This window comes from Brachionichthys hirsutus, chromosome 20 (genome assembly GCF_040956055.1).
Source record: "Brachionichthys hirsutus isolate HB-005 chromosome 20, CSIRO-AGI_Bhir_v1, whole genome shotgun sequence".
In the NCBI taxonomy this organism is placed as follows: Eukaryota; Metazoa; Chordata; class Actinopteri; order Lophiiformes; family Brachionichthyidae; genus Brachionichthys; species Brachionichthys hirsutus.
The window spans coordinates 9,174,606-9,187,361 of record NC_090916.1 but is presented as its reverse complement, the minus strand read 5'-3'; the positions used below and the strand labels follow the sequence as shown (position 1 = coordinate 9,187,361).

The window sequence follows — 12,756 nt, the reverse complement described above, 5'->3', positions numbered from 1 at the left end:
ACCGGTAGAAGAGTCCATTCGCCATCATGTTCTAAGAGGAGGAACGAGGCGACAGTCAGGCAGGGATGACGGAAGCCGCTCGACGCTGCCTGCCCCTCACTGGGGGGGCAGGATTGGCTGATCACGACCAATCAGGGCGACACACACCTGCCCGCCTCTCATTACAGATGTTGATGGTGAAGAAGGGTTAGAGATTCAGAATCTAATTATTAACCTGATCTAACAAACTGAGATTAAGAATTAAGCTCCGCCTTTGGCTCCGGCTCCTCCCAGTTTCATGGTAATTAGTTTTATTTGATCTCGGGAGGATTCTGGCATTGAGCTGAAAGAACAAAGATATTCTGGTTGATCCCAGAAACGTAATCCGCCTCCTGGAAACGTTTTACAAAGGAAAAACGCGGCGTCCCGTTATAGCGGCGTGAGAATGGAAAATAAAGAAAGGGATCTCCCGTCCGAATCGAGTAATCTGATCAGGACGACGACCATCATTATGCGCCGCACCCCCTCGGACTTCGGCGAGTCGACAAAACGGGTCGAACCAGAGCCTGCCCGACGGGTCAGGCGTCGGACACTAGAGGGCTCAGTCGCGCCGCGACCCACCGACCAGCTGGGCGCCCCCACAGGACAAAGGCCCCGGAGGCTTGGCAGGAAACACACGAGCGCTGGTATGTGCCGGAGGGGAGATGGCCGACGGCGGTCTGCACAAACAGCGAAATACTGCCGCTTCAGCAGCCCCCCCCCCCCCCCACACACACACACACAGGCCTGCAGGGACTCGGACCGCCCAGGCGGGCCAACAACACCCCACCTCCTGCTCCAGGTTCCATTTCAAATGTTCGAGACGTAATCGATGAGAAACGGAGACGCTACGAAGCTCTGGAGTCGATTTCATTCAACCGACGGGAAATAAAACTAAAATGTCTCCCGGACTCGGAACAACGGCGCACGCGTGTGAGAAACCCGGTACGGAGCGATCCTTCCAGCGCCTGCAGGCCACGCCCACAGCGGACGCCACCGGACTGAGGATGTTCCAGGCAGAATAAACAGCCGTTTGCATTTCGGCGTGAGAAGAGCGCCGCCGTGCTCGCGTTTACCTGAACGGCCTTGCACTGCAGGGTCCGTCCCGCCCGGAGCGTCCCCTGCAGCAGACCCATGGAATCCGTGTTGAAAAGGAAAGGCGTGACCAGCGTGGCGTACTTCGCTCCGGACCAGGGCTTCAGCACGCCCAACGCCCACTCCTCCGTGTCCCCGCCCACGCCGTCCAGAACCACGTCGAACCTTCGGGCGCAAACAAACGTCGGATCGCAACCTCTAGAAAGCGGTCGGATGCACGAGCGAAGCCCGTTTCATCCGTCTGAAGGAGGAGGAAACGATGATTCCGTACTTCCCCATCGCCTCCAGCTGCTGCGCCTCGCCCCCCGCCGCGTGGTCGACCACCTCGTCGGCCCCCAGCCCCCGGACCAGCGCTTCGGCGTTCTGAGAGCAGGTCACCGTGACGTGGGCGCCCCACGCCTTCAACAGCTGAGAGAGAGGGAACCGTCAGCACACCGAAACACAGCGAGAGCCGAACGCGCCGCGGCGGCGCAGCTCGCCTCACCTGAATCGAGAACGTGCCGACGCCCCCCGAGCCGCCGATGATCAGAACTCTAGGAGGAAACGGCGACCAGACGGTCGTTCAACCATTACTTTGTGATCAACCGGCGGTCCTCCTGGTCGTCCACGGCAACAGGGCGGCGCTTGCCTTTTATTTGAGGAGCTGTCTCTGCAGAGTCCACCGGCGTTGACGAGCGCAGACAGAGACGTGCTGGCGACGTAAGGGACGGACGCCGCCTCGGCGTGCGTCAGGAGCTTGGGCTTGTGGGAAACCTGTGGAAACATTCCCACGGGGGACGCCGGGATCGAGAGGACGGTCTTTGTGGACTACAGTGATGGAGGACGGTCAACGGCGTCCTCCATCACACACACACACAAGTTCGATACAGAACAGGAAGGAACCGGACGGAGATCCGTGTCGCCGCCGCAGCGTCACATGACCGGGCTCACTTCCTCTAAACGTTGTTCAACACCTCGGCCAAACGATAAACCCTCTTCGCCGTTTAATCGATGACAACGACGCGCCGTAGCGCGGCCGGCGCCCTGAGCTCACCTCGTACTCCGATAGAGTCACAAATTCTGCCAGACTTCCCTGCTTCCACGGCGGAACGGCGGCCCACACCTGGAACACAAGCAGGACATTTTAAAAGCTGAAGAGGACTCCTCTTCGGTTCCGGTCCTAGTCCGCCTTCCCCGTTCGGATGAAACGCAACGTTTGTTTGTGGCGTAGCTTTATCTCTGTCGGCAGGGAGACCCGATGTGTAGTTTAACCCGTCCGATCGGGACTACGATCCTGCGATCTGCAGCGCAAGCCTTTACCTCATCGCCCGGAGCGAAGTGTGTAACGGCAGATCCGCAGTCCAGCACCACGCCGGACACGTCACGGCCCAGAATCACAGGAAACTCGCCGTCCGCATCCATCGCCGACATCGGATCCCTTCTTAACTTCAGCAGTTTGGCTCCATAACCACCTGAGAAAAGGAGAGTGAGCTGAGAAACACCATAAAGACACGAAGCCATCGCGTCCCTGACGGCACTCACCCCTCATGGACACGTCGAGAGGGTTCAGGCTCGCCGCGTGGACTTTAACCAGCAGCTCGTCGGGGCAGCTGACCGCGGGAGAGGCCATGTCTTCGGTGTACTTCAGCACCTCGTTGGTGCCGTACTGGCTGATGACCCAGGCCGACATGCAGCTCTGCCGCGTTGAAGGTGAACCGCTGAGGCGTCTCCTTGAGCTCGCTCTCCAGCCTAGCCCGGCTAATGTTTGGGTCCGGCCTGCCGCTCTAGCGCGGACCGAACCCAAGAGCCGGGTCGACACCACCGCGGCAGAGACGGAGCCCATTTTAACCCGCCTCTCAGCTGACTGTGCGCGTGAGCGCCGCAGTTTTCATGTCACCTGGAAGAACACTTGTGTTGTCGCTAGCTGGCTAGCTAGTTAGCTAGCTAGGTGGTGAGCTAGCATCCACGGGTCGGCGCTAAAAGACGCGTACAAATGTACGGAGTCGGTGAAATAAGGAGGCGATAAGATCCTTCCGCACGTCGAGCGTGTTACCGAATCCCAAAAAGGACGAAAAGAAGGAAAATTGATAGGAAAATTAGGAAAAGCTACGCCCCTCTTCGGGTTTAAAGCGACACAACAAGATGACCTCTGAACTTATGACATCAGCCAATCACAATCCTGGAGCTGAACGTTCTGGCCAATCATGTAAGAGAAAACCTCTGACGTCGACTTCTTCTTCTTCTCCTGCTCCTAAAATGATTAAGACGTTCACGCCGACTCTTATGCGGTAAATGGTTAACCTACGCGAATGTTTACGGCTCATAGTTGTTTGGTGACGTAGCTGGTGTTTACGTTCACGGTTCTGTGTCGGTCACAGCCCAAAAAACACGCAATGCAGGTGAATCGGTGCCTCTAAAGGTGTGTGTGTGGGCGTCGGTGGTCGCAGCCTTTATCTCACCTTTCACCCAGTGCCATCTGTAACAGGCCACTCCCCCTGTAACCCTGAAATCTGTAACATTAACAGTTCAAAATCATTAAAAAAATATTATAAAGATAGAAATAAATGTCTTATGATGCTGTAGGAATCAAAAACATGCACGAAGCTGAACCCTAAAAGAGGAGAACCCGCAGAATTTCATCTCCATTTAGGCACAAACTCAAATATGATCATTAAAGTGTCATTTTCTGAGCATTTAAGACCTCATATACAGTAGCTGGTACTATCCTGTGCAAAAAATACAAGTAAAAAGGTACAATGCAAAATGTCCTCACACACACACACACAATGACAGCCCACTGGTGACACACACACAGATAGCATCTTAGCTGCAGATTTCCTCCACAGTGCAGGAACAGCACACGGAATATAATGCAGTGTTCGGTCTGTTTGTCTGTGGGATTAGGAAGGACGACACTGTAAAAGCTGACATCACATTTGTTGCAGTCGGTTCAAATCTTTGGCTTAAACACACACACACACACACACACAATGATCATTTTAAAGCAGCTGTTGTCTGCTTTAAAACGGATGCCCTATCAGGGCATTCGTTCGATTGGCCGAACCACATTCATTATATGAATGTCAGTGCCTGCTGGTGAAGAGGGGGGGGAGAGGAGGAGGAGGAAGAGCGGGAAGGTGCTGTGGGTTGAGCTGACAGGCAGCTAATGAGATATCATCAAACAAAGTTGGGTTGAGAGCGGCCGCGACACAATCACACACACAATGTGAGAGGATGTGTGTTTTTATGGTTGTTGCTGCTTCCCCACGAAGGTCTCATTTTGAAACAGGTCTCTCCTTGTCCTTTAAACATCCACGACGCGGTAGAAATGTTCTTTCCCCTCGCCCGGCTTCCCTTTTTTCATATTTAATTCCCTTTATGCAAATAAAAGCTCTAAATCTGTAGCCGGTTACAACAAAAGAACAAATTCCGGGTTGTTCTGCAGCTCAACAGTCCACGCCTGGTTGTCTTTACGTAAATAGGACGTATCTCAGAGGAGCCTCGTAAGCTGAGACGCTCATTAGCTTCACGTTTCACCCTCTATGGGAAGTCTGTGTTTAAATGGACAGAGAACACGTCCAGTCTGTGGCGATGGGTAACAATGGAGAACAAGCACTGAGGCCTTCGCTTTAATCCTGCAGGTCAGACAGCGTCGGCTCAAACCAGACACTCTGGAACTCTTTAGTTTGAGGATTTCATAAAGGACATTAAATCATTTACCTGAGAGGATCGATGTCTAGCAAGTAGCAGCCGACCGCTAACAGCTAGCTGGGAAATTCTCACTCAATTAACAGGCTGTTTCTTTTTCTTTAAACCTTTATTTTGGCAGTCTCTGTGACTTCCTGTGGGGGCCACTGGTTGCATTATAACTCTATCTGACCTTTAAATAAATGTGAAATGACGTGTTGTGTGGCATCAGAGCCAGACGAGGCGTTCAGGGCATGTAGGAGGAACCAGATTTTCCACCGGGAGAACTTCCAGCCAGAGTTCTGGACACCAACATGTTCCCAACGCTCGACGTGAAATCCAGTTTGCAGGAAGTGGAAGTCGTCACTTCATTAGCAGCAGCAGAGTCAGCCCGGCATTCCCACGGCCTTCGGACGCCGTGGCTGATTCCGTCTGTTTCCCGACTCGCAGTTCGGATGTCACGCCTGGACGTTACACAAAGACTCTTCAGTAGACGTGTTGGTTTGGGTCAGAACAGCGATCGGGTCTAGGAACCTGTGCGGACGAGGAAGTGTACGAATGTTCTGTTGTGAGCTCTCGGTCCGTCACATGTTTCCGACAGGTGAGGGCAGCTCATAGGGAAAGCCTCCTACGGCCCTGGGGGGGGGGTCACTGACAGCAGAGCTATCGGTGGAGCACATTTGGGATACAACCTGATTTGCTAATGAAATCAGGTCAGCACTGTGGGCTCCGCGAGCCTCGCGTGCTAACCGGGTCACGATGACACGATGACGGTGCATGAATCCACGTTCTCAAAATTCCTGCTCTAAAAGTCGATTTGACACCAAAGTAGAAGTAAAAACATTTCAATAAATCTTGTTGTATCAATTTAGCACCATAAATTAAATGTGGTATTTTACGGTATCGTTTTATTGACTTGGATTTCAACGGGCTTTGGGATATTTGGAGTTTGACTTGTTGTTTTTAGCCGTGCTTCAAAATCTATATATTAAAAAAATAAAAAATAGTTGCTTTTAAATCTGTGTCAAAATCTCTATATAAAAAAAATTCTCCATCACTTTTGAAATATAGAAACATCTGACAAAAGTCACTCGACAAATTGTCCAAATGTTTGAAATCTCAAAAAGTAAATCCTCACATTTTACAGTGTTCAGCCCTGAAACCACAAAGAATCCGCATTAAAGTCATTTTAGAACAAATATAACATCCCTCCTTTGAAACACCATCCAAAGAAACAAACACTAACTTCAATTCTGATCAAATTTAACTCATCAACTTTGCAACCAGCTAATTTGAGAATCTCAGCGAGGTGATTTGCAAAAAATGTAAATTTGTGTAAATAGTCTTGATCCTCGGGCAAACAAAGAAGACGTTTCGTTCTGTTTGCGGTTCCATCTTGGATCGCGAGAATTTGGTTCCTCAGCAGAGAGACTCGCTGTGATTTGAATGACCTTTGGTTTATTGAAAGCACATCTGGCAGGCCGCCTCCTTCAGCTGATTGTTGTTGTTGTTGTTGTTTGACGTTTGAACGCAGCCTTGACGCGATTTCCTTCTGACCTTATCGAACATTAGAAATATGTAAATCCTGAATTCATAACCTGCTCCAAGCCACGAAGAAGAATCCCCTTTGGGTTGCCAGGTTGTGGATTATCCCCCAGATGGGCCTTTTCAGGCCTAATAATTGAGCCCTTCCCTCTGAAAACGACAAATAGAAGTCTATCGATTTAAACTTGTTACCGTGCATCTCTGCAAGTTGGATGGTTGATGAGAAATAAATCATTTATAAGGAAGGATATTATTACTGTAAAAAATCACAACCTGGCAACCCTAGAAACATTGTTCTATTTAATAAACGTATGATCTATGAAGTACATTCTTAACTCTCCCGATTCTAAACACAGAACCGGCCGGAACAGCTGGTTTTATAGGATCGGACTTGAGTCAGCTCCCATCATGCATCAGCCTGGTTTCTTCATGAGACCCAAACCCGACCGGCCGACTCCGGGACGGACCGGAAGCCGGACTCCGCCCTCGGTAAATCCAGGCGTGGCTTTCAGGCTTTATCCACTTTGGATATAAATTCTGTGACATGTGCAGGTGAATAATTTAAACGCTCCTGTAGTTCTCCTTGGCAACCATGTTTGTAGGCAGACGTGTCTTACTCTAGTCCCGACACCCGATCCGAGTGAGCGGGGTCCGGCCCTCGATGATCGGATATCGGTCACGGCGTTTCCATGTAAACGCAAACGATTTAGCCCGCAGCTCAGGGGCCATCGGGGGGGGGGGGGGTGATGGATGATGATGCCCCTCCTGCCTTTATGTCGTGAGAACTGCGTCTGCCACTCCGGCTCCAGAGGGTTGTTTGTTTGTCCGACTCCAACACCAGCGGGCGTATAAATCATTTATGGAGTCGATCAATGATTGAAGATCTGCTGGGTGTCACGCCTCACGCCGACAGGAAGCTGGGATATGCCCCGGGATGAACTGGCGACTTGTCCAGGGTGTACCCCGCCTCACGCCGACAGGAAGCTGGGATAGGCCCTGGGATGAACTGGCGACTTGTCCAGGGCGTACCCCGCCTCACGCCGACAGGAAGCTGGGATAGGCCCTGGGATGAACTGGCGACTTGTCCAGGGCGTACCCCGCCTCACGCCGACAGGAAGCTGGGATAGGCCCTGGGATGAACTGGCGACTTGTCCAGGGTGTACCCCGCCTCACGCCGACAGGAAGCTGGGATAGGCCCTGGGATGAACTGGCGACTCGTCCAGGGTGTACCCCGCCTCACGCCGACAGGAAGCTGGGCTAGGCCCTGGGATGAACTGGCGACTTGTCCAGGGTGTACCCCGCCTCTCGCCCATAGACTGCTGCGATACGGTTAAGAAAATTAATGACTCAATTAAAAATATAAACTATTCCAATTAAAACTAACAAAACAAACTTAGATTAAATTTTTTAAATATTCCAATTAAATCTAACTACATTCATCAGAGCCACTTTTCAGAGTGTTTCTTACTAAACACAACAATCAGGGATTATGTCGACTTAAAACTCAATATAGGCCCATTTAATTTAAACATTCAATTTTCATCTCACAGGTGAGATGAAAATCCCGCTCAGTAGAAGCTTGTGTTTTTTTCGTCATGCGGGGGGGGGGGGCAGAAATTCATGACCAAAGTTTCCCTTTTTTTGCGAGATGGAATAAAGAGTTCATTTGACGTAAACGGACGGCGCTGTGTGTGTGCGTGTGTGTGTGTGTGTGCGTGCTGATGAGTCACGAGAGTCTACGCTTTTACCAACAGTTTGTCAGATCAGCTTAGAAAGAACACGCAGAAGTGAATCATGTAAACGCATCGGCTGCGAGACCGGCTCAGGATCAGGAGTCTGGACTCCCCCGCGCAGCGTCGAGCAACGGTGAAACTGGTTCTGAAGCAGAACCAAACCGGACACTGGGATTCCTCCGGGCTGCAGATACCGGGATCCAAAGCCCGGGAACAGGATCAGACACTTCTCTTCTCCGAGAAGAGACAAAATGAAGATGCACACACTCATAAGGAGGCTCGCTTGAAGCTGGAAAACACAGCCCAGCCGTCACCTAGGCAACAGGAGCAGCACGGACAGAAAACAGGATTATCGGATCAACAGAACCGGAGTCCAGGAAGCACGGAAGGTTTTCCATAATTTATTGTACATTACCATTTCTTCCATTATTATATCCAAACTAATGAACAGTACATTCCCATTTATACAAAATATAAACTATAGAGGGGAAATAAAAATCTAACACCGACCCGTCCCATTTGGATTTACATACAGTCATTCCCTGGATCTGAGGGGGGGGGGGCAATGAAACCCTCACCACAACTCTTCCCAAGGCAAGAACTGACAAGGCTAAATAAACACCAACTCAACGAAGGGGGGGGGGGGGGGGGAGTATCCTACGGAATCGGCCAAATTTCATTTAACGGATATCCTGGTGGATGTGAAGCCAAAAGAATAAACTCTGAGCACTCAGGCAGTCCACGTTTCAACCGGATTCCTTGTAGGGGGGGGGATTCGGTCTCGGTGTTGATCCAGTTTGAAGAGGTCCCCCCGCCCCGTAATTGCGTTAGATGCTTTTATGATTTAAAAAGGATGAAGGAGGTCGTGGAGTCCGTCCTCGTTAGTCTTGTGGTCTCTGTGCAGTGAAGGTGGGGGCCGAGAAATGAGACTGGACTGGGTGGGGCGGTCGGAGGAGAGGGTGGCTGGGGGGGGTTCCGGGTCTTCAACAGTAGCACTGCAGGAGAGACGCTGCCATGGCGATGGGGAGGAGGAGGAAGGAGAAGCCGTCTGGGTGCAGACTGACCCCCCCTCCGACGGGGACGGTGGAGTTGGTGCCGTAGGTCATGGGGGCCATGGTGGTGGCGTTGGAGGTGGAGTTCCCCGCTTGGCCTGTGCTGTTATTGGAGGCAGTTTGCTGGAGGAAGAGGACAGTGATGACGTCATTCAGGTTAAAATGATTGCCACAGCTGTTTGTGGGCGGCTGCTAATCACCCCCCCCCCCCCCCCAAAAAAAGAAAAAACATAAGCGCGACCTCGTTTTCAGCGTGGGTGTCGAGTTCCTGTCGGAACACTGGGTGGAAGAGAAACTTTAGATTCCCTCCCCACCTGCGCAGGTAGACAATGCGGGCGCCTGAATCATTCATTCCGCAGGGCAGCGGGCGGAACGCGAGGGGGGGGGGGGGGGGCATTCCGAACCGTTACTGCTGCGAATCCACGTTAATTAAGGACCAAAAGTCACTTCCGCTGACGAGAACTTAGGTAGACTTCCCGCGAGAGTCCGGACAGGTGTGATCGGGATCCTCATTAAAGCAGGAACCCGCTAAAACGCCATTAAAGTCGAGCAACTCGTCACAGTTCGTTTGAGTCCGGAGGAAACACGAACGCGCCGCGCCTTAACGAGCTAAACCCGTGATCTATAATTAATAAAACCATCTATTGATGAGAACCTTTTACCTGTGCTGATAGAGATATGGCGAGCAGGAGCATTCCGAAGAGGACGATCGTCATTCTGGTCATCCTTCCCTCTGTTTTCGGTATTTTTCCGGTAATTGGTCCAGGCGGAGGCGGAGGCAGAGGATGATGCGCACGGACGCTGCTTCGGTGCAATGTGAGCGCAGCGTCAGGCGGACGCTTTTATACCGGCGGCGGGCCTGTGACGTCACCAGACACCCGGACATCGAGGAAGTAGAGAGATAGGCGGTTTGACCGCAGGAACTTTCGATCGGAGAGGAAACATTTTCACTTCAGGTCGCACGGTATAAATCGTTTCATAAATAAGTGTGACGTATTCAAGCTTTAAATGGCGTGACTTTATCTGACAGCATCATCATTATTAACAAGCCGTTCAGGTTTGTTATTGAGATGTCAGACCCTGTTTTAAATAATAAAACTCCTCATCTCTTGTTTTGTTATCAAGTGATGAAGAAATAAAAGCAACACAAACAACAAACAGGGAAGAAAACGGTTCGTCTTAATACCGACAACAGCGACACCAAATGGTCAAGAACGGCAACTACAGCAGGGCTACTTTTATTACTTTTGTTTGTTTGTTGGTACTCAAAGTACTATTCAAATATATTCTGATAAATGGATCTGGGCAAAGGGATAAAAAATTTTAAATAGTTTTTTTCAATTACGTTTCCCAGATCCTTTCTAAATGTTATATTCTACATATAAAATTGTGTAATAAATTCTTTGTACATCAAACATTATGGAAAATTCACGACTGCGAGATAATAAATAATAATGCCACATATTTTAAATAAGGTCAGATTCTTTTTTAGTTTTCTAATAAAGTATTGAATTTTGTACAAAGCACGTTGCTGATTAAAGGTTTACGAAAAAATATATTTTTAATATTTTTAAATATATTTTTATTAAATCTTAATTTAGTTTTTAATTGTCATAAATATCGAAACGATTTAGTTTCGGGTTTTATAAAAGGTCACGTGTTTATTTGTAGTTTTATGCACCTCAGCCAAATCTCTGGATCAACATCTCCCCCTAGCGGCGAAACCCCGCTACTGTAAAGCGCAGCCTGTTCAGTCTGTTCATGCTGGAAATCAGAACATGACATTTCCAATCATCTTCTAAATGAACTGACGAAGTTCACTGCAATCATGTATCCATACAATAATGCGAATAACGACAGCCCACACAAAGCGGCCAATCTTCATGATTCCGTCCAGATGCTGCGGATTGTAACTTAAACCTTTACATACCGCCTATCATTTGTGTAAGTGGATTTCTGAGGTAATTGTGAGACGGACTTATCCCGGCTTTCACCCCCAGAGGAACCCGAAGGGACAGCGCTCCCTGCAGAGGCACCAGATGTGCGCTGTTTTGTAGAGCCGCAGAGAAGGGCCCTTTGTGAGGCATCAGATAAGCCCTGTTCCCAAAGCTGGCCCGGATCGGTTATCATCCGCGGCCGTACGAGGGGCCGAAACCCAAGCTCTGCGCACCGGATCGGGTTTCTGTTTACACGAGCGCGGTCCCTGGATTCCTCCAACCGAGAGCAGGTCGTGGAGGGCAGGAGACAGCCCTCCTGTCCCGCCTGTCTATCTACCTGTCTCTCACTCGGCATGGATGCAGCAGAGCCAAACGGAGCAGACTGATTCAAAACAGTTCTAATGTGGTTTATTAAAATCCTTTCTTTTTGCTTAGGAGTTTGGCAGCTCGGTGGAGTTGCGGGTTTGAATCCTTTTCTGGCGCTTTTCTGCGTGAGGTTTATTCTCGCGTCTGCACTAAAATATCATATTGGTGACTCTAAGGTGATCTAATCTAATAAATAGAGGTTTCATTCAGTGGCTCTAACTCGATATCCATTATAAGACCTTTAACCTCGCGCTGGTTCAAACTGGATTTACGCGTAGCAGCGAATAAAGTTCCTCAGCCTGTCCGACCTATTGATGTTTGCTGCTGCATGAAACTCGAGCCGCTCCATCTTTTCATCACAAGCCTGGAAACATGATCGTGTAATAAATCCTCTGGCCTTTAGCAACAAGACTAACTATGGGACAAATGTTTATGTTCGGAGCGCGCATGCGCGGTACGCGCGGGACACCTCGGGCAGAAGGCTGGTGCGGCTCAGGGGCCAAATGGACATTTCAAGTGTTTTTAGTGCAGTGCGCGCGCACACGCACACACGCACACACACACACACAGGCTGGTTAAACAGATGCCATTTGAGAAAAGCCCCACGGTGTCGTTTGACCCGCCGCGCTCTTTTCATCCCTTTATTTTAAGACAAGAGTATTTGTACTGTGTTTGTACTTTGTCCCCTCAGATAAAACACAGTCTTTGCATTCCTTATGAAATATATCTGTTGAGATTTGGGAGGGGTGGGCGCCAGGTGTTGGGTTACATCAACTCCGTGGGCCCTCCCTTCCCCCCCACTGGACAGACCATGGTCAAGCCGCGCGTAATAGCAGGACGCAGGAGAGTTCGCTTCCATAATTAAAGCATGAGAACAACGTCCCGGTCCAGCTCAGTGTCGCGCACCGTTTCCTGCTGTGCGTAATTATATAAGTTTAGCTTTGAAAGGTGAAATAAGATTTTATTTTTGAGAGCAATGGTGCAGCGATTTGGAAACATGAATGATAATTAATTATAGTCACAAAATGTTTCATTCTAATGGTGTTAATCACGTTTTAAGGTTCTCTCTCGACTACAAATATCACATATCAAGATTTAAGAACCTTTAACTTTCAACGTAACCTTTTATGACCTTCGGATCCTACCGCTTCACACATGTAAGTTTACTTTGAAAGTACAGACCGGAAGCCACGTCGTTCCCGGTGGCCGCTTAATGACGGCGCAGCAGAAGAGAGCGGCGATTGTTCGGCGGCGGAGCTCCAGCCCGGAGCGCGTGCATGTTCAGCGGACTCGGACGGCGCGCAGCCCCAGAGGAGGGACGCAGACGTCCGGGAATGACAGCCG

The 12,756-nt window shown here is 49.9% G+C and overlaps 1 protein-coding gene across 1 annotated transcript in view; it reads right to left on the bottom strand.

The window, feature by feature from the left end:
- The window catches only part of LOC137909659 (reticulon-4-interacting protein 1 homolog, mitochondrial-like), an 11,913-nt gene extending 9,055 nt beyond the window's left edge, over positions 1–2,858 (bottom strand). Inside the window, exons 1-8 of the mRNA XM_068754119.1 lie at positions 2,635–2,858; positions 2,413–2,564; positions 2,147–2,215; positions 1,742–1,866; positions 1,598–1,646; positions 1,385–1,521; positions 1,095–1,278; positions 3–31 (exon numbers count right to left, since the gene is read on the bottom strand). Of these exons, the coding sequence (XP_068610220.1) occupies positions 3–31; positions 1,095–1,278; positions 1,385–1,521; positions 1,598–1,646; positions 1,742–1,866; positions 2,147–2,215; positions 2,413–2,564; positions 2,635–2,782 (893 nt within the window). The 5' untranslated portion in view covers positions 2,783–2,858. The remainder of the gene's footprint in view (positions 1–2; positions 32–1,094; positions 1,279–1,384; positions 1,522–1,597; positions 1,647–1,741; positions 1,867–2,146; positions 2,216–2,412; positions 2,565–2,634) is intronic.
- Between the last annotated feature and the right edge of the window lie 9,898 nt (positions 2,859–12,756).